The sequence below is a fragment of the Haliotis cracherodii genome, unplaced genomic scaffold, assembly GCF_022045235.1.
Source record: "Haliotis cracherodii isolate W230 unplaced genomic scaffold, xgHalCrac1.p SCAF_20, whole genome shotgun sequence".
In the NCBI taxonomy this organism is placed as follows: Eukaryota; Metazoa; Mollusca; class Gastropoda; order Lepetellida; family Haliotidae; genus Haliotis; species Haliotis cracherodii.
The window spans coordinates 3,016,031-3,038,284 of record NW_027266276.1 but is presented as its reverse complement, the minus strand read 5'-3'; the positions used below and the strand labels follow the sequence as shown (position 1 = coordinate 3,038,284).

Sequence of the window (22,254 nt, the reverse complement as noted above, 5' to 3'; positions counted from 1 at the left end):
GAACATAATATTTTTCTATTAATGCCAAAGATTATGATCTTATGGAGACCTTTACTGAATGGAGAAATTCATGAAAATTAAAAAAAACCCCAACTTTTTGTGAAACTTGTGAGAAATAAAGATGCACGTCAGGTATTATACATACTTTGAAAGATGTGACCAACAGCTCCAGGAAGGGTATCCTCAGAAAAATAAAGTTGTTACATTCATTTCCTTGTCTTGGTGATTGTGAATAACAGCAACAAAACCCTTTCCATATTCATAAGAAATCTCTCATACCGATTCCAACAAAATCACAAGCATGTGTTTGTGAATCACAATCAACTAGTGATGATACCAGGTGTTCTATAAGTACGTGTGACACAGTGACCGTGTGACACAGTGACCGGAACATTAATCTAGACTATACATCGTTGCATGAAAGGGCGATCAACCTGTTGACCTACCCCTCACAAAAGTACTCAATAGCATTTCCATTTGCTTTTATGTGTAACGATTATGAAATCTACTGAGGGCCTCTTCCACGATTCCCCCCATAGAGGTTGCGATTGAGTTGTGCTCATTCAACCAAATATGGGAGCCAAATTTCTAATGACTTGTCTCTCCTTTGGGATTCCGGGTTAGTAGGGTACCACCCTTGGTTTACGTAAAAGGGTACTAACTAAATTGATCGGGTGTTCAAGTCAAGACGACTTGCCAAGGACCAAAGAGATGGATTTTACACCTTTGAAACATGCAAATACAGTAATCAATGCCTGCAGTGATCGGAAACAAACACAAATAGAGTACTAAATGCATCCAGTGACCAGATTACTTTTAGGATTCTCCATATGAACTTTCAGCGTTTGGTTGATATTAATCCTTGCCTCCTTTGTATTTGACTATGCATTAACTAACCGAATTGCTAGTTTAAACTCCACTTGGCATTGACGGAACTCTTTTCCCCTTAATTTACCTTGATGCTAGAATAACTAGACGAAAAACGTTTCGCTAGCGGTATTCGGACCCGTGAAGTCAGTATCGAAAACTAACGAATGTGGTCATCTGCCGCCGTGGCATGGTAGGAATCGTGTGGAATTAAAGTGACATTTAATGACATTAAGGCTATTAAGTTACCCGTTTATGAAGGGGGATATTTGTGAGTTATTAAATGTTTCTCTTTCCGTGAGCATACCTATGCTCAGGGGCGGTCGGGTAGCCTACTGGTTAAAGCGTTCGTTCGTCACGCTGAAGACCCGAGTTCGATTCCCGACATGGGTACAATGTATAAAGCTCATTTCTGGTGTTCCCGCAGTGATATTGCTGGAATATTGCTGAAAGCGCCGTAAAACTATACTCACTCACTGTGTTTGTTCTATATGAAGTTCTAAAATAAATATCCTGAACGTTTCTGGTGTCATGATTGCACACAAAAGCAGGAATATTTTGTTAGTGGGCATGGATATAAATGTCAACAATCCCGTGTTTTGTGCATTTTACGAAGGTGAACATTTTATTGTTTCTACTCGAGTCCTCTCGTGGCGTAAAAATGCTATTCAACGAGAATGTAGTATTTACATTAACATCTTGCCCAAGACACAGTTCGCAAAGTTTCATGTTCCCGAAAGTAACACTCTGTCATTGCGTCCCGCCCGTACACAAATTATCAATTGTGCATGATATCTTCAAATATCAAATTACAGTAAACTACGGTTATAACGAACTCAAAGGGACTACTCATTTTAGTTCGTTATAACCGAAGTTCGTTATAAGCATATATACAGCATAACTACAGCAAATAGTCGGGACCAAAAAGTAGTTCGTTATATCCGTCAGTTCGTTATATGCATGTTCGTTATAACCGTAGTTTACTGTAGCTGTATAATTGTTCCAGTTACCTTCAAAGCTGGTATATATTACAATATTTGGAATGAAAGGTGAACCAATTTGATATCTGTCTTTGGAAGGATTGTAAGTGAAATGCCTTAGCGCACTATCCCCAAAAATAAAAGATGGAAAATCACTGGCATGCACCAAATTGGCATGCCAAGTCGGGCTATTGTCACCGCCATTAACATTAAACATACTGTAACCAGTCGACTCATTAGAAACTATACATTGACTGGAAATGTGAGGGGCTTGACGAGATCAGGACGTCAACGGAAGACCAATGTCAGAGAGGACAGGATCCTTGTGCTCCAGGCTAAAAGGCAGCCAACTTGCACCTTTTAACAGAGTGTCCCTTAGCACCACCAGACGTCGACTGAATGCAGCGGGAAGGCCAGAAGACCACTCATCGCAGCCCAACACTTGCGGGACCGTTTAGCCTGGCGTCAGGCTCGAGGACGCTGGAACTTGAGGTCATGGATGATGATTCATTGGTCTGACGAGAGTCGGTTGTGATTGTACCACGCTGATGGTAGGACTCGTGTCTGGAGGCAGATGGGAACACCTTATCATCAGCGCAACATCCAGGGGACTGTGGCATGTGTCGGCAGCTCATTGATGGCATGGGGATGTTGCACCTTAAGACATTAGATGGACAAGGTACCAAGATACAGATTTATTGGCACATGCAAGTAACCAGGATGTATACCATAGACGGCATGTTTTACAGGTGGAATGGTCAATGTTTGAGCGGGTTTGCTATCCGCGTTCAGTAACCGTATCTCGTGCAACAAAGTTTTTTGTTTGTTTGTTGTTTAAAATCGCACATAGCACTATTCCAGCTATATGACGGCGGCCTGTAAGTTATGATTGTTACTGAATCATTAAAATACATTTTAACTGTTGTCAAAATGGCAATCTTCCGTTTACCTATGATCGAAAAATTAGATTTTCAAGGGAATTTAAATCCTTGGTATATATGCACAGCATGTAAGGTTATTGCACACGTTAGAAAATACTTGAAATCGATGCTTATCTAATTCACATACATCTGGAGAATATTATGTTCATTGTGATTTAAATATTCCTCTATTTCAATACCTACGTTAATATGTGCACATTTTGCTGCCAAATAAAACGTATATATCAAACATTAGGCGTTAAACAACAAGCAAACACGACAAGAGTACATTGCCAAACTCTGCTATATATACTCACCGCTAGAAGAAATGCGAAGCACAGAATCATATGGAGAAGTATGTACCCCTGTTATAAGATCACGTTTAAATAATCAAATAATGCTTGACACAAAAAGCAACCAAACCCTTTCAATATTCAGCAAAAAGTAGAGCCGATTGTACGATTCCGACTATACCCCCCCCCCCCCCCCCCCCCACACACACACACACCAAGCATGAAAGCATTGTAATTAACAATAAACTAATAACAAAATCTGGTTATGACATAATAAACATTGGGTTCAGAGTCACGTGAAGAAATTTGTTCCCTAATTGATTGGTCAAGACGCAGGCGTCTGGTGGAGCCAGTTCTCTTATATGGCTGTCTCTCTAAGTACCTTTCACCACCTTCATGTTGACGGAGTAGACGTTCTTCAATACTCCCCCTACGGGCCAAGATGCTGACCCAGCTGTTGACAACTGCGTAGCGGTGGTGTTGAGTGGTAGGTGGAGGTTGACGTAGTTGCAGTCGTTCCCGTACCACCACCCCGTGCCCTGAGACTCGGCACACCATGCAGCGTCTGGGTTCCCGGCAGCCCCAAATCTAGCCCCCAACAGGTTCCGGTTGTCGCCATAGACAAATCCATCTTCTAAACCATCAGAGCTGAAAACGTCCCATGACACTTCATACTTGTCACTGGACCCTTTCAGGAAGAACTTGCTGTAGTAAGCATGACCAGAGAAGCCATCTCCGACGATTTCCACATCCAGGTTGTAAGACTCACTCTTCAAGATCTTCTCAATTTTGTTGAGGCCTAAAAAGGAGGAACAACCTCCAACGTCCCCGAACCCGATGTCGTAGTCGTCGTACTGTCTGTTCATGAAGTCGGTGTCACAGCTCGGGTTGCGCTCCTCGATGTAGGTATATCCCCCATCAGCCAGGTAGCACTTCGCAAAGAACGGTGCAATGACATTCAGGGGCTTTATCTGTATAACCTCGATGTGACCTGGGACTGTCAAACCGGCGGCGAACGCAGCACTGCAATCTGTATAGAAACATCATGTTATATAGGATTACATGTATCAGTTCAAGGGGCCGTGGGACAGCCTTATGGTTAAAGCGAAAGACCTGGATTCGATTCCCCACATGGGTGCAATGTATGAAACCCATTTCTGGTGCCCGCCGCCGTCATAAAAAATCAAATCAAATAGGTTGCTCATTAATTCTTATAATCAAATAGTTTTCTCCTATATTGTTATAACCAAATAGGTTGCCCTATATTCTTATAAACATTTAGGTTGCCCTATATTCTTATAATCAAATAGGTTGCCCATTTATTCTCACATCCAATTAGGTTGCCCTTTATTCTTATAATCAAATAGGTTGCTCCTTATTCATATAACCATTTAGGTTGCCCTATATTCTTACAATCAAATAGGTTGCCGCCTATTCTTATAACCAATTAGTTTGCCCTATATTTTTATAATCAAATAGGTTACTCCCTTATTCTTATAACCATTTAGGTTGCCCTATATTCTTACAATCAAATAGGTTGTCCCTTATTCTTATAACCATTTAGGTTGCCCTATATTCTTACTATAAAAAAGGTTGCCCCTTATTCTTATAATAATTAAGGTTGTCTATATTCTTACAATTAAATAGGTTGCCCCTTATTCTTATAAGAACTAAATTTGTTTTAAAAAATGCTAGCTTTTTAACTGTTTACATGCTTATGTTATTTTTGTGTCTTGACTAATTAAATGAATTTATTCGTGGTTTTGTTTTTATATTTTTTAATACAAAATGTTGAAGAAAAAAAAATGTTTTGCAATGGAAAAAAGGGAATATGAGGTGTACTGTATTCCAATATCTTTGAAATTGAATGTTTTGCAGAAAACAGTTTGCAGTGTTTATATTTATCAACTGCTGTTTTCGGCACTGAATGAACTGATTTAACTGAAATCGATTTAAATTCGTTACATTTTCAAGTTAAAAGTAATCTGGATACCAAAAGAAACTTTGATTTATGTTTGTAGTACACCCCAAAAAGAGGGATTACACAAGTGATATATTAAGATGACATACAACTTATACATACTTACGTGTATAAACTACTATCAAAAAGTGAGGATAACAAGTGTTTGCAAAAAGGTGAGCGTATCCTGCACCACCGGTGGAACAAACACATGCAAAGGCAAGTTAGTTGTTAAGTTCGAAAAACACGGAAACGTTTGGCACAAGTCAAAACAGAGAATTTCATCAGACATAACTCCATTTGCTATTTCTGTGGTAGTCACCAATCAACCCATTTATACTTCTAAAAACAGCTTTAACCCTTTTAAAGCTTTTGAGAAGTTCAAAAGTATGGGTATGGTCTGAAAAAGCAAGAAGCACATATGGGGCATGTTTCGGCCAATGATTAGAGTATTCTTGCAAGTCTAAGGGTCCAGCAGGAGTTATTTCTGCGACTTGCTATTTCAAAACCCAAAATTCAGAGTGATATTTATTGAAAGAAAAATTGAATGAAAAATTTCCGTACATCCATTCAGCATAACATCACGCAAATCTTACAAAACGAAATATTTATCGACATTGTAACATGAACGTTAATTAAAATCGATATTTAGGAGGAACTAATTTACTGAGCGCATGACAGAACAAGACTGTCGTTAGTAATACGTCTCCTCGTGCTTACCTTCGAAAAGATGCATGATATGGGGTGCCGCGAAACCGATCAATGGTTTCGAGGTACTCCAATAATGATGGTCCATTTTACGAAAGGGGTGGTCACGTGTTCAAGCCCATTTCTCAGAAAATAAACAAACAACAGGAAATATCACAAATTCAATTCTTTATCACAGTTCCTCATCTTACTTGTAACTTGTAGTTATGCGTATTTATGAAATACAAATAATCAAAATTAGAAAAGACGTACATACTGTTTGGCCCCTGTACAAGATAGTGTCAACTCGCCTGAAACTGAGGTGGTGACAAGAGACGTCAAACATGTGCGAAATTTCAGACATGCAGCTTAGCTGGGATGGAAAAAGTTGTTTACTGTTACAGTGGAATAACATATGTGAGAGAGACCGTGGGAATTAGCAGAAGAATTAACCAGGAAATTATTCACGGGAGCAGTGGACAGTGGCAGGATATTTGTATCTTGGACAGGTACCAAATTACGTTCGTTAGCGAGCTGCTGCTGTCCCTGAAAAATGTTCGAAGTATGTCGTTTTTGAGCCGAGCTCGAGTCAATGGAATACGACTTCAACGATTCATCGGTTTTGTGGCCGGTAATTTTGCAAATCTCTCGATTTTCAATACCTGCGTTTGACAGCAAAGTGACGACAGTTTGCAGTGTGAAATTCCCGTTCTTGGATAATGTTTATGCTGCGCTCAAATGGCGGTCCCCTGATGTGCCTGTGTATGGCAGGACGCAACCCAACAAAACTCGATTTTGAGTAAAGGTCTCCCTCAGCATTTCTGACTTCGACATAAAAGAACCTCAGTCTCTCATTCAGTTGAAAAGCAGGAAGCTCTTCGAACGTGGGTTCAAAACCTCGGAAACCAAGCCATTCTGGAAGTGAAAAGATTGCCTCGTTCAGGGTACAAATGTGAGGGTAAGTGGGAGTAATTCGTTATTATTACGATGTCGTGTTTAAATGAAATTTCCGTATATCCATTTAGTATTACATATCTCAAATCTTACAAAACGAAATATTTAATTTATGTTAAGATTTTGGTCAATCTCGTTATATTATTGCCAATTTTTGCGATGACACATTGGTCACGCTTTACATTGCTATCATGGCAATGATGTAAGGGAGGTAACTCTCGCTGATGTTGATCGAATCTGCGTAGGAAATTTTGGTGTGTGTTTATGTATTCTTTTATGATTCAATGGCTTACGTCGAAATATTTTAACTGCCTGTAGATTTGGAGAGGTTCCCATCCACGATGTCCTGTACTGCTTTTTCATCAAGGGACGCGAAGCGGTCACTGGACGCTTGAACTTTGGGCTCTACGGAAACGCTGGCTGTATTTCCTAGTTCAGGGGCCATCTCAGAACGGTTTTCAGCTTCAACAGCTGTTGTGGGTTATAATAAGAACAAAATTAGGTGGGTGTATGAAAGTCATAACTATTATAGAGTTGCAATAAATGTTTTTACTATGTTAGAAATTGATTTTGTTTTGTTTTTTCCTTTGGCCAAGCCCAAGAAAATTACATTAATTATGATTTTTATTTTGTAATTAATGGAAAAAGGTAAATTTCATTTACCTTCAAATTCTTGAAGTATCTCAGAAAATGTCTCGTCGTCCCATTCACTCAATATTTCATCGAAATCTCCGATGTGGAAGTCAGGGTAAATTTCTCTCTGTTCCTCCATGTTGATGATTTCAAAAATAGTTCCATTAATTAATGTATACATACACGGTGATGAGACCCCAAAAATTCAACGATGTTATGCTCATTCGACAACACTTTTTAACCAATCAGATCAGGGAACAAACCTACTTTTATGTTACAATGTGTAATACAGCTGTATGTTTATTAAACGGGTGATCTCTCCACGGGCAAGTAATAATCTATATTTAGACTATGCACTTGTTTTGTGTACAGATGTGACGGCGGGGTTAGGGCAACCTGACCCACACGAGCATTAATAGTCATGTTTACCTATACTAGTTGACTGCCAAGGATGAACTCATTCATGTGTGAAAAATGCTGTCGAGGCATCTGTAAACGGCTGTAGAAATGCATATGTAGCCTAGTTTAGACTATGCACTTGTTTTGTGTACTGATGTGACGGCGAGGTTAGGGCAACCTGACCCACACGAGCATTATTAGTCATGTTTACCTGTATTGGTTGACTGCCAAGGTTAAACTCATTCATGTGTGAAAAATGTTGTCAATTCATCTGTTACATCTTTTTTTTCGAATTGCGTTATTAACTCTTTCAACACCAGTCATCCAGAAGTGTTTACTGCTGGGACACCGAGATCCCAGAGACTCTTGTGTGATAGATGAAGCCAACATTTATCAAAGAAAAAACCTGCGTGTAAAATATATTTGCTACTACATGTTATACACCATTTGAAAGGTCTGATCCTATGGTTTATAAAAATGAAAGTTATTTTTTTCACATTATTTAAAATAATGCATTTACAACTTAATTAAATTCGTTGTAAATAAAAAATGTACGCTAACACGTTGTTAACATCCAGATTAAGGACCAAGGAAGCGAAAACTTGACGATTTTCGGCAAATATATGATTTCATAATATCCACGTACCTATTTCTGTTTTATTTTCATTGTTTACGTAATTGCAAAATCATTTTAAAAAGAATTATAAATAGTTTCTGTCATCACCCATTTCCCGATAACAGCGACTGTCCGCTCAGTAAAATGAAGAAATACCCCCGTTTTCGAGGTTTTGTATGAATGACACGTTCGTCGAAGAATGGTATATGACACATCGCTGGAAAGCTTATTCCTTCATCTACACACCCGTAACTGTTTTTTTCGTAGTTATAACAAGCGATTTCATTGGATTAAAATTGGTTTCTAATGACGCTTTCTTGCTAAAATCTGCTACAAGTATCGTGATTGGTCAATTTTGAGCACGTGACCTAAGGCAGCCAATCAAATTACAGCTGTGATACCAAGCTCATGTTCGATAAATTACAGAAGTTTGCGAAAGAATTTTGTTAAATCGTGTTATTCTGAACGTTTTGAGCAGGAAATCACGATATCTATTGAAAATATGGAACTTCGTGAATGTATCGTGCTAGTTTACGAGCTGTATCAAAGATTTGTCATGCATATATTTTTGCATTAAACATCGTGTCCGAGCCGAAAGCCGAGATGTCATTTGACTTAAATTACACGCGATCGCACGAAAAGATGGAAATAATAACTTAGATGTAAGTTTGATTACTTTTAGATATATTTTTGTTGATTTTATTTATTACTTTGTATAATATATTTAAAGATTCGTTTAAAACGTCTTTTTTTTCCTCTTTGACGTGTTCGATGTGGACCCGTTGTCGAAATGTGTGTCCGAGAATTTTAATTTCAATAACATCGCGAGAAATAGTGAATAATTTTTTAATTTAACGATAAAAAATGTTAAATTGAAATGGAATATGTATTTCAGACATTGTGAAATGTGATAGATGTGAAATGAATGACATTACAGGTAGGTCCATGAAAATATATACTATTTTGACGTGACTACGGCTTGGCCGGATAACCGGCCTGCGGTGTCTGGGAACTCGATGCTTCTTGGCCGGATAACCGGCCTACGGTGTTGAAAGATGAGTCATCATATTCTTTCATATATATTTCTTGAGCACCAAACCTTGAAGTGTAGCCAGGACATTTCCTCGAACTATAGGCGGCCAAGTAGCTTCAATATCTTAATAAGTTATATCACTGAACATTGGTCAAGGTGTATTCAGTAAGTGAGTGACTATGATTTTACGCCACTTTTAGCAATATTCCAGCAATATCGCGGCGGGGGACACCTGAAATGAGCTTCACACATTGTACCCATGTCGGGAATCAAAACCGGTTCTTCGGCGTGACGAGCGAACGCTCTAACCACTAGGCTACGCGACCGCCCCTGTATTCAGTAAACACAGATGTGAGGGGCTGTATTTCCTTCATCGAACACACGCTGAACGAACTAGAACTTGTTTCGCAGGTAGGTTTTGTTAAGATTTGTAATCTTGTTCTCTCTCTACCCTCTACTTCCTTAATCACAATTAAAATCCTAAATAGACTTTCGGGACGAACACTGTGGCAATTTTAGACCCTCTGTTTTTGTATTTACTTGAGCTCATTTCCCCTAATGTTTACATCATCTCATAAGACTAAGTCATCAATGATGTCAAAGCTGTCTGACATGTTTCTTATGAACGGGTGGTGAGAGGGTAGTCCACGCAAAGGATGAAAAGCATTCTTTCGGGAGAGATGGGTGGCCCTTTTCGAGAAGAAGATTACTTCTTCACCCACATAGGTGCTGTGGTACAAAGGCACAGATGGCCCGCCACCTGTCTCCTGACAGGACACTGGTGTGGCGATGGCATGTGGAGATGATAGATCACTGAAACGAGCTTATAATACACAGTCGACGACCCAGCAACTTTGTTTCTAGGTTGACGTCATATCGGCGAAGGATCTTGCAACAAAATTCCACAAATCATGTCATCGGGTATTATGATGTGATTGTAAACTTTGAGGTGCAAGGTCTCGTTCCACAAGGCGATCGTATTGTAGCGCAATGACAGTCGTTCGTCTAAGTTACAGTAGGTGAGTGGCTATCACCTTAGCGCTACGATCATGTTGTGGAACGGACGTCTGAATTCTAAAGGTGAGTCGACATGCACAGACATGAACGTGATGTAGGTATATGCCTACGTGATGTATTTCGTGTCTCCATGCAAACATGGTGCCACGCGTGACTACAAACAGACGTTTGATGTTGATGTTGTTGTCACGCGTTCATCCACGCCGAGAAGTTGGCAGTCGTGTATGCCTACATGCGTACTGTCAAGCGTGTCTCCATGCAAACGAAGTGCCATGCGTGTCTTCAAACAGACGTTTATCCATATGATTATGACGCTGTCACTCGCCCATCCATGCCGAGGACTTGGCACTCTTGTATGTCTACATGCGTACTGTCACGCGTGTCTCCATGCACACGTTATGTACCTCGTGTTTCCATGCAAAACGTGGTGCCACGCGTGACTACAAACAGACGTTACTAGATATGACATACGTGGTGTTTGACTGGTGTCTTCATGCAAACGTGATGCCACTCGTGTACACATACATACATACAAACATACCAACATATATAGAGACGTGGCGTCGCTCGTAGGGGTGTGCCTCCAAGTGGACTGGAGGGGGGGGGGGGGGGGGGGGGGGGGTTCTTTTGGATTGTTGTTTGTGTTGGCAAAGTAAGCAGGGTGGGTGTCGATTGCGTGTGGAGATGATAGATCACTGTCGATGACCCAGCAACTTTGTTGCTAGGTTGACGTCATATCGGTGAAGGATCTTGCAACAAAATTTCACAAACGACATCATCGGGTATTATGACGTGATTGTAAACTTTGAGGTGCAAGGTAATTGTAGCACAATGACAGTCGTTCGTCTAAGTGGCGATCACCTTAGCGCTACGATCATGGTGTGGAACGAACGCCTGAATTTCTAAAGGTGAACCGACATGCACAGACATGAACGTGGTGTAGGAATGCAGGGAGAGGATCAAAATGGTCCCTGTTTTGATTGGTCCAACACATGGTCCGTTCCGGCGCCCGACTTGCACCCAGGTTTTCCAAACCGCCCGACCCTTGTGTTTCTTTTCCATAGGAAAAGTGATGACCAGAGAGCATCTATTGGTTTTAAGGCACTGACACCCCGTTTCCTGATTGGACTACAACCCAAGCTTCTGATTGGTAGCCTTTTTTTACCCTGTTTTTCGCCCTGGGGGTGAGCATGCTGATTTCCCCATCCTAAAGACAACACAATTCATTTTTTTTCAACTTTTAGAGTGGATCGAAAGGGCCCCTGTTTTGATGGGTCCAAAACGCATGCGGCGATTGATCCGTTTTGATGCCTGGACTGAGCTTCATTTTTTTCAAACCGACCGGTCCCTTGTGTTTGTTTTTGTCATAGGAAAAAATACATTTTCCATGGGAGAAAAAGCACAATTCGCTCAGGTGCTGTCTTCTGATTGGTCGAAAACCCAAGCTTCTGATTGGTCAGATTTCGATCAATCAGAGACCCTTCTATAAATAGATCGTCTTGTTTGTCTATATAAAGGAAGGGCTGACGTCCATCAGGCACTCAACGCCATCATGACGGGCAAGCAGAGTACACCCTATCGTTTCGAGAGGAAAGACACAACACGATCCAGACGGTTAAGAACTGCTAACCATACGTATCGTTTGACCTTCAACCCAGACTACTTGGAAACCGTACCACCGGAACTGCCATAGAACTGCCAGATTGATCGATGACTTCTATCAACAGACGCAGGCCAGAAGGGGGATCGTATTGGTCCAGGTATCGACCATCCCACTTTGAACACTCCCATACGGATTCCCTTTCGTCGCTTTGAAGATCTCCATGGGCTAGATATCTTGCATGCCGTGGAAAAAGTCCAACAGTCCAACAAAGCCCTGAACATCGATGCCACCATGGTTGTGACTTTAGCACACGTAGCAGATCCCGACAGGCGGTCACCGTCTGAAAAACTTTGTTGGACTTGAACCATTTTTAGAACACAAACGAGGTATGGTACGAATCAAGAATGAAGATAAATCCTGTTTGGCACGGGCCCTGGTGGTAGCACAGCATTATGCCCAGAAGCCCAACCCTGGTCCCAGTCGGGTGGGACGCGCCTTGGCCCACCTCCATTATCAACTGAAAGTCTACAGTCAAGAGGTGGACCAGAGACTGATGTACAAGTGTGATGAGGCTCCACCCAACGCCACCCTGCTACATTTATTCCATCATGATCACCACTACGATGTGATCACTTCCATGCCAGCTTTTTATGTGTCTAGCTATTACTGCAAACTCTGCGACCAACATTATGAACATCCCGAAAACCATCCCTGCACCAAGCAATACCGCTGCCACCGTTGCCTCCACTCTAGCTATTGCGGACCCAAGGAAGAGCACGTAATCCCTTGCTTGACATGTCAACGCTGGTTCCCAAATCAACAGTGTTACACCCAACATCTCCAGTCACTGTCAGAGGGAAAACCCAGCTCCTGTCAATCGATTCACAGGTGCCCGACCTGTTTTCAGCTGGTCCGCGTCTTGGAGACCCCCATGGCTCATCACGACTGCTCAGATGAAGAACGTCCCTGCTTAGTAAATCAAGAACCCATGACCCCAGACCATCGCTGTTTCATGACATGAACGCACAGCCTTCCTCAAGTGGCATACCCAAAAAGTTCAAGAAGGAGCCTTGTTTGACTTGCAAGAAGAACTCTTAGCCTACTGTCAGAGTGATGTCGACATTTTGAGACGTGGATGCGCTGACTTCCGACAGAACGCCATCAGGACGATTCACATGGATCCCTATTAAGAGGTGATGACAGCCGCTGCATTCACCATGAAATCCTTCCGAAAACACGATCTGAAACCTGATACCATAGCAATTCTTCCACCTCAAGGCTACCAACCCAAGAGAAACTATCCCCAGGCCTGTATGCACTGGTTAAGTTATCTCATGGAGACTGACCCCGATCTGCACCTCCAGCACGCCAGGAATGGAGGTGAAAAAGAGTTCACGTGTGGAGAGGGCAAACACCAGTACAGTGTGGATGGCTACGATCCAGCGACAGGCACCATCTACGAATTCCTGTGGTGTTTCTTGCATGGGTGTCAAATATGTCACAAGACCAAACGTGGAGAACCTCATCCCGTCCAGCACAGTCACCACCACCATCACCACCACCACCGATGGACACCTCAGATGCAGCAGCACCCACACCAAAACCAGTGGCAGCCATCACAGCACTCTCATCAACAACACCCACACCAAAACCAGTGGCACCAGCAGTGGCAGCCACCACCCCCACAGCAACAGAAGCACCAGTAGCAACACCCTCACTAACAGAACGCTTCGACGCACTCCACACAGCGGCAGTAGCAACACCCTCACCAACAGAAGCAGCAGCAACAGCAGCACTCATTGCAACATTGAGCAGGCTACCTGTCTGATGACGATGACGATGGTTGTCATCCACTTTTTCTCATTGTTGGCATTGTTTGGCATTGTTTCGCATTGTTTCACATTTGTTAGGTGTCATCATTAAAGAGGGATAAATTGATCTGACTCTTTGTGTCTTGATTGATCTCAACTCCAATAGGAGGCTGAACCGAGGGTATGTTGTCTCTTTAGGTTGGAAATCATCATGCACACCCCCAGTTAAAAAACAAAAACAAAACAAGATCTACATCTGACCACTTCCTGCATTCCTACACCACGTTCATGTCTGTGCCTGTCGATTCACCTTTAGAAATTCAGGCAACACCTTTAGAATTCCACATTATGATCGTAGCTCTGAGATGACCGACTTTTAACTTAGACGAACGGCTGTCATTGCGCTACAATACGATCGCCTTGTGGAACGAGACCTTGCACCTCAAAGTTTACAATCACATCATAATACCCGATGACATGATTTGTGGAATTTTGTTGCAAGATCCTTCGCCGATATGACGTCAACCTAGAAACAAAGTTGCTGGGTCGTCGACTGTGTATTATAAGCTCGTCTCAGTGATCTATCATCTCCACATGCCATCGCCACATCAGTCAGTGTCCTGTAAGGAGACAGGTGGCAGACCATCTGTGCCTTTGCACCACAGCACCTAGGTGGGTGAAGAAGTAATCTCCAAAACGGCCCTTTTCAGGGCCACCCATCTCTCCCGAAAGAATGCTTTTCATCCTTTGCGTTGACTACCCTCTCACCACCCAACCACCAAAAAAAAAACCCAAAACCCTGAAAAAAACCTCTTCCTCCTCCTTCCTCCCTGCCTCCCTCCCTCCCTCCTCTTCCTCCTCCATCCTCCCCCCTCCCTCCCACCTCCCTCCTCCCACAGAATATGCACACTTTCTGATAGTAATGTTTGATAAGTCACGCACCAAACCTATACTCTCAATATACATGTTGATCTTACTGCTTATATATTAAGGTGCCATGCTTTCCTGATGTGCTATCATTCTTATTTGAAATAATGACATAAATAGTTACCACTCATCCTTCAATATTTTAGAAGGTCGGGTTAATCACAAACATATTTGAATATATACAACAGCTATAATTACTTATCTTAATACTTAAAAGCATTAGGTTTGTCTGTCATACAGACCCCGAAACAAATATGTTCAATACAGCCCAAAATTTGGCAAAATGAAGAAAGTCTCTTGGCTCCTTTTTATTATAGTTTATAACGATTGTTTGACAACAGGGTATATCTGCAAACTATGTTCATTTCAGACATTAGATGTTATTCTAGCATCGGGTCTGGGGTACGTTCACTGCATCAGCCTTGACATTAAAACGATATTTACATATATAAATACATACAGAGGAAACGCTTAGCATATATTTTTTAAAAAAGAATGTGGGACCTGCTAAATACATATATATGTGGACATATATGTATGGATATTTGGATGAATATAGATATACCTCCTTATAGACAGTGATCGTAGATGATTGTAGAACGTGCATGGAGAAAATGGAATAATTATGTGAGTAATCGGGTAAATACCACATTGAGCAATATTCAGTCATATTGCGATAGTGGTTTCCAACATACAAGACGGACCATGAAATTATGACTTGAATTTGGACCTGGCTTTCTGGTGTGATGTAGCACCCTATAATCTCCTGTTGAAAAAGAGCTAAAAGCACAAATAAACATCACGAGATGAAACTGATGTATACATCTTGACATAGATTTGCGTTGTATTACTACGTTTATTCAGCAGTAAATATGTATTTTGCGCAAAAAGGATATTGTAGGATCGACGCTGACCTGCGCATATAACCTATTCACCAGTGCTGTAATATTTAATTCATTTGTCCTTTTGATACATATCGATAGGAACATGGAGAGTCTGTCTGAAGAAATATAGACATGCATGGGATCTTTTGGATAGTTGTACTTCACGGTCAGACTAAGGCTTAGTCTCTGAAAATATATTATTTTGGTTTAAACGAGAAACTATATTTAAATTTAAAAGGAGCCTCAGTGCGATGGAAATTTCAACCTGAACCTGTTGACCTCTTGGCTTGTTTCATTTGGGGCTATAGAATTGCAGTAAGGCTTTGGCGGAAGGGAAAATAATATGGTTCAGGGACTGTGAGACAAACTACTTCATGGTCTGTATCGCCATCATGATGTTTAGAGCTACGAAATTAGAGCCATCTGAGACAACAACTCGACACCGGTTTGCACCCATCAGATACCAGTCACTGCTGTCACTTCTTCTCTCACCAAACGAAGAAACAAATACGAAAAATGTCAGAAGTGTATCTTTTGAATCTTTCTAATTTGCTATTTAGATACATGATTTAACTTTACAGTATTTATATGTACCTCATGTTCAAAAATGTATTATAGGTGTCTGTGATGCTGGTACCGTTTTATCGCCATTGTGTAGCTTTTGTGGAGTTATAATGAGTATAAAATACCTGTCTTGAAATATGGACTTGTAAAAGAGTTCATCATTGAGCCATATGCAGTCTAACCTATTTAATTTGCATGTATGGATATATTATCCATTTACTTATTCACAGTTATTATGGACATATACAGAATTTCATTGTACCTTATTATTAAAAAAAATACCCGTGAAGATCCGGGTTAGAATAGGCCTTCAACATCCCATGCTTGTACGAAGGCGACTAACGTAATTGGGTGGTCAGACTCGCTGACTTGGTTGATGCATGTCATCGTATCCCAATTGCGTATGATCGGTGCTCTTGATGTCAATAACTGGATTGTTTGGCCCAGACTGGATCACAATACCATATCTGATATAAACAGAGGTGGTAATGCTTTAATCTCTACATTGTACCCTTGTTCACGAGCACTTGTTCTATTCAGCAAACAGCCCAAACCCGAAACTCTACACTATAAACGTTGCAAGAAACTGTATTTCTGAAGACATCACGATACAGTTTTTACGATGCATCATTCTTGACCAGCCTTGTGTTTGAGTAAAGCATGCGTCGCTAAAACGTTCTCCCGGAGGAGTAGCAGTTTTATGTCGCGTTCAAGATTATTGCACTTATAAAGCGAAGCACGGGTATGGTGCTGACCTAAAAACATAACTGGGGGGAACCAGGATTAGAACCCACGATCATAGGTGAGGTGAAATGGGGTTTGACGTCGCATCCAAGATTGTTGCACTTATATAGCGACGTGCATGCAGTAGTGTGTGTGTGTGTGTGTGTGTGTTTGTGTGGCTGCTTACCAGTCCGGACTGATGCCGATTTATAGTGCTAGCTCACTGAGATACCATGCCGCAGTTTAACATGAATACCCAACTCAGACACAGTATACTGACTCTGAGCCCCTTAATGTCCAGCACCAGACAGGGTAACAACAAGTACCATATTTTAACGTCTTTTGGTATGACGCGGCCGGGATCGAACCCCGGACCTACCGCTCTCCGGGCTGACGCTCTACCACTAGACCACGGAGGTGGTCCCTACGATCATAGGTTTCTGGCGGAAAACAGAAAAGTTCTGAATTTTCACAGAAAATCGCGGCGGCTTAGGCGACTGGCCCACCCGTGCCCCCGTATCTGACAGTGGGTTAAAACTAACTGAACATGTGTCCTCCCAGTACCAACCTTCGTAGTACATTTCACAGTTGTCTCCGGCCATCCAGGGAGGACTGCATGCGCACTGACCATCATCGCCCAACGCTTGACCAGATGGGCAGAGAGTTTGCTGAAACAAACAGAAACACTTGATGCAAAGCTTGACAGTTGAAATTCCAGGGTGGAGTAGGATCACGCACCATTTTCCTCATCAGTACCAACGTCACCTCGTCATCAGTACCGACGTCACCAGTACTGACGTCACCAGTACCTTCGTCAACAGTATCGACGTCGCCTCAACACCAGCACCTTCGTCAACAGTATCGACGTCACCAGAACCGATGTCACAGCACCTTCGTCAACAGTATCGACGTCACCAGTACCGACGTCGCCTCGTCGCCCGTACCGATGTCACCTCGTCACTAGTGCCCTCGCCACCTCGTCACCATAACGGTCGTCACCTCGTCACAGTGCCAACGTCACCTCGTCACCAGCACCGACGTCACCCCTCACCTTGCCAACAGTATCGACGTCACCTCGTCACAGAGACGACATCACCTCGACACCAGTACCGCCGTCACCTCGCCATCGCATCACCTGCATCGACGTCACCTCGTCACCACTACCGTCGTCACCTCGTCACAGTGCAAACTTCACCTCGTCACCAGCACCGACGTCACCCCCTCACCTTGCCAACAGTATCGACGCCACCCCGTCACCAGTACCGACATCACCAGTACCTTCGTCAACAGTACAGACGTCACTTCGTCATCAGTACCGACATCAACCTTTCACCAGTACCGACGTCACCAGAACCTTCGTCACCTCGTCAAATGTATCGACGTCACCTCGTCACCCGTACCGATGTCACCTCGTCATTTGTACAGATGTCACCTCGTCACTAGTGCCGTCGCCACCTCGTCGCCGTTACCGTCGCCACCTCGTCACCATTACCGTCGTCACCAGTACCGTCGTCACCTCGTCACAGTACCAACGTCGCCTCGTCACCAGTACCGACATCACCCCCTGACCTTGTCAGCAGTATCGACGCCACCCTGTCACCAGTATAGACGTCGCCTCGTCACCAGTACCGACGTCACACTCTCACCTTGCCAAGAGTAACGACGCGACCCCGTCAACCGTACCGACGTCACCCCAGTCGCCTAAGGCGCCGCAATTCAATGTGCAGAGCTGCATCCCTTGGGCACGAAAGAACCCAATGATTGTGGGTTCGAATTCCGGTTCGTCCCGATTATGTTTCCAGGTGAGTCAGCAACATACCCGTGCTCGTGGGTTTAACCGAAGTGGTAAACGTCTGAGACCTGCATCACTTCGGGATTTCCTCCCACATAAAGCTGACACACCGTGATATAACTGGAATACTGTTAAAAGCGGCGTTAAACCCAACTCACCAACTCACTGACATAATCACGGTATAAATCAACTGATTCAGTTCTGTAAGGACAATTCCCCGAAAGCATTCGCTTGCACAGCTTCATCTTGGGTGGGTTTCATTGCTGAAAATAGCCGACCAATCAGATTACGTGTTGTTGGATTATGGAACCCATAAAGTGGACGTCAGTCTGGTATTATAACATCTGGGGCGCTTTGCAATCCACGAATCGCTTTGAGTGAGCAAATTTATCGCTCATCGCAGGCTCTGCAACAGCTCGAAACGCTTGCGCACTCTTCCAAAATAGCAGCGCGAATGCCGCCTGGTTGTCTTGCTCTAATGAAGAACGTCATAGAAGGGGCTCGATGACGAGCCGATGCATTTATGACTACTTTAAAGATAGGGAGCCGTCTGGGAGTGTTGGCCTTTGCCCATTTTCCAGTTGATACAGTCAAGAATTTCTTGTTCGCTGTCGACCTCAGACGCCATATTGGCTTGAGAACGAAGTGACCCCAGTCAACGATCAGTGCGATTGCAAACGGCTGAAAGTTAGCATACCGTTGTGAGGCGAATCGCTCTGGATCGCTTGCAAGCGATTGGCTGTTTGAAACGCATCCCACTATACAGACCTATGTCGAATTCTCGTTTAGAACAGTCCTTTTGATTGGTTGTTAGTTGAAACGTATCTGCGGGGTAATGTGTGGTAAGATATGAGACGGCTTGATGCCACTTCCAAAACGGGGTTGGTGGGGTAGCCGAAGACCCTGTTCCCATTGCCCACATGGTTACAATGTGTGTCAATAAAAGCGGACCCGTGAAGATCTAGGGTGGAAAAGACCTTAAGGAACCCAGGCTTGCCGTAAAAGGCGACTATGCGGGATCGGGTGGTCAGGACCGCTGACTTGGTTGATGTATGTCATCGTGCAATCACTGGATTGTCTGGTCCAGACTCGATTATTTACAGACCGCCTTCATACAGCTGGAATATAGCTGGTCACCGGTTGTTCGCAAAATAGGTGAGCGTATATTGCCCCATCGGTGGCAACTGTCACAAACCTATGCAAATGAAAGTAAACTGTTGACCTTATCAAACACGGGAACAAATGGTACAAATCACAATAGGAAATTGTATCGGACATAACGTTTGTCATCGTTGCGTCAAACCGATTTCCCGCGTTTATATACGTAGCTGGAATATTGCTAAATGCAGCGTAAAACCCAACTCACTCACTTCCCAATTAGACTGAAGAAATATAATACGCTGAATATCGAGAAAGGCTAATGTGCAGATACAATTATCCTTGGTATTATCTACGGAAGCCGTTTAGGGCCATTTGTTTGTTTATTTTGTTCTTGAAATTGAAAAACACTTGCTTGATAACGGTGTTAGAACCTACACCGAAACGTCGTTCTTAATTGTAATAAAGAAGTTGTTCATCCATAAATTCTTATCCTTACTTAGTGGTTAAAGCGTTCGATCGTAACGCCGAAGACCCGGGTTCGATTCCAGAGATGGGTACAATGTCCCCCGCCGTGATATTGCTGGAATATTGCTAAAAGCGGCGTAAAACCCTACTCACTCATTCTTGAAATTTCAAGATAATAAGTTAACATTTCAAGATACTATCTTGAAATTTCACGTTGGTTATCTTGAAATTTCAACATAACAAACATAGTCAACTTAGTATCTTGAAATTTAAAATAGTGTCTTGAAATTTCAACTTAGTATCTTGAAATTTCAACTTAGTATCTTGTAATTTCAAGATAGCGTCGAAAACAAAACAAAAACAAAAACAACAAAAACAAACAAACAAAAAACCCCAAACAAATGGCCATAAAAGGCTCCCGTAATTATCTATGCATTCTATTATGATAAATATCCTGGACTCATTCACTGCCATAGCATCAGTCTGAGCCCCTTCCGAGCTTGGAGAGATTGAGGTACTGACGTAACTTCAGAGATGAGGGGCGGTCGGGTAGCCTGGTGGTTAAAGCGTTCGCTCGTCACGCCGACGACCCGGGTTCGATTCCCGATATGAGTACAACCCATGTCTGGTGTCCCCCGCCGTGATATTGCTGGAATATTGCTAAAAGAGGCGTAAAATCATACTCACTCACTCACTTCAGAGATGAAGGTGACGGAGGGCCAAGGACATTCATCAGAACATAGTGGATGCATAATACTCTGGATAACCGAGGATGAGCTATTGTATGAGTACATCTATAACAAAATTGTAACATGTACCTGAACCACATCACGAAGCTTCATGTAGATACACCCTGCAACAGAATTGACGCAGGTGGAATTGGCAACGATGTCATAGAGGCGGCACTCATTGACACCACTCTCGGTGTTGTAGGTAGCCGACACGCAGATAGGATGAAGCTGACATGCTGCAGCACACTCCATCCTGCTGGAAACACCCAGGACATCAACGGCAGCTGCCGAGAAACATTGATCCCCAGGACATAGGTCCTCTGGCAGGAACCGTTTCTGTCCTTCACTGCATCCAGAAACCACTGCATCCTCCTGCCGGAGGAACCAAACCATACAGAGCAGAGAAGACAAGCCGACGTGGGCCATCATGGCTTCAGAATGCAGTCAGCTGTCTGGGAAGAACCGTTCGAAATAATGACAAATAATGCTGTCATATCTTTAAACGGTTCTCATGTGCACATAATGACGATGGTAATAAATCGTTTAGGTGGATGTGTCATTGTATGGTTTATCTGGGAAACAGGACAGATGGTTTCAATCCACTGCGCCACATCGAACATCTCCGTTTGTATTGACACGAGGGGGGTGATTCTGTTTACAAGCATGAATAAAGATCGGCATGGTAACGGCGGGTCTTCGACTTGAGTATTGATGATGTACAAGAATATATCTATGCCCGCCTTCATTGGTTACGAAGTGTTCGATATTCGATAAGATGAAAGAAGTGTCACATTGGTGAGATATGCCTTTTTGTTGATCTCTTTACAAAGCTGTTTCCATAATAAACTAAACAAAAACAAACAGATCAGCCAGCAGGGACCTTGGTGCCTTTTCACAAAAGCTTCCATTCTTTAATATAGACTTACGACAGTCGCTGAGCTACGGTCGCGTTTTGAAACGCGGCCCAGGGTTAGAAGACGTGAGGAAAGGTGACCAGTGGGACCGCCTGACTTCCTGTCCATCGAAACTATTCCCTGTAGACTGCTGACCCATCTGTTGACAACTCCGTAGCGGTGGTGTTGAGTGGTAGGTGGAGGTTGACGTAGTTGCAGTCGTTCCCGTACCACCACCCCGTGCCCTGAGACTCGGCACACCCTGCAGCGTCTGGGTTCCCGGCAGCCCCAAATCTCGCCCCCAACAGGTTCCGGTTGTCGCCATAGACAAATCCATCTTCTAACCAGCAGACTGTACATCCTCCCATGAATCTCCATAGTTCGGGTAGAGGTTTTGATTG

At 42.9% G+C, this 22,254-nt stretch overlaps 1 protein-coding gene across 1 annotated transcript; it reads right to left on the bottom strand.

Moving 5' to 3' along the window:
• Window positions 1–3,329: 3,329 nt before the first annotated feature.
• Window positions 3,330–21,101, bottom strand: LOC139470386 (angiopoietin-related protein 3-like). The gene is made up of 3 exons (XM_071252804.1): window positions 21,048–21,101; window positions 17,440–17,539; window positions 3,330–4,090 (listed from the first exon to the last, which is right to left on the bottom strand). The coding sequence occupies exons 1-3, from the start codon at window positions 21,069–21,071 to the stop codon at window positions 3,435–3,437; spliced, it is 780 nt and encodes a 259-aa protein (XP_071108905.1). The 5' UTR covers window positions 21,072–21,101; the 3' UTR covers window positions 3,330–3,434.
• Between the last annotated feature and the right edge of the window lie 1,153 nt (window positions 21,102–22,254).

Excerpts from the sequence above, each read along its gene's own strand:
- LOC139470386 (XM_071252804.1), bottom strand. The coding sequence starts at position 21,071 with ATGAAGCTTCGTGATGTGGTTCAG. Across the intron at positions 17,540-21,047 it reads AGCTTCGTGATGTGGTTCAG|CAAACTCTCTGCCCATCTGG; the intron begins GTACATGTTACA and ends TGTTTGTTTCAG. Across the intron at positions 4,091-17,439 it reads CTGTGAAATGTACTACGAAG|ATTGCAGTGCTGCGTTCGCC; the intron begins GTTGGTACTGGG and ends GTTTCTATACAG.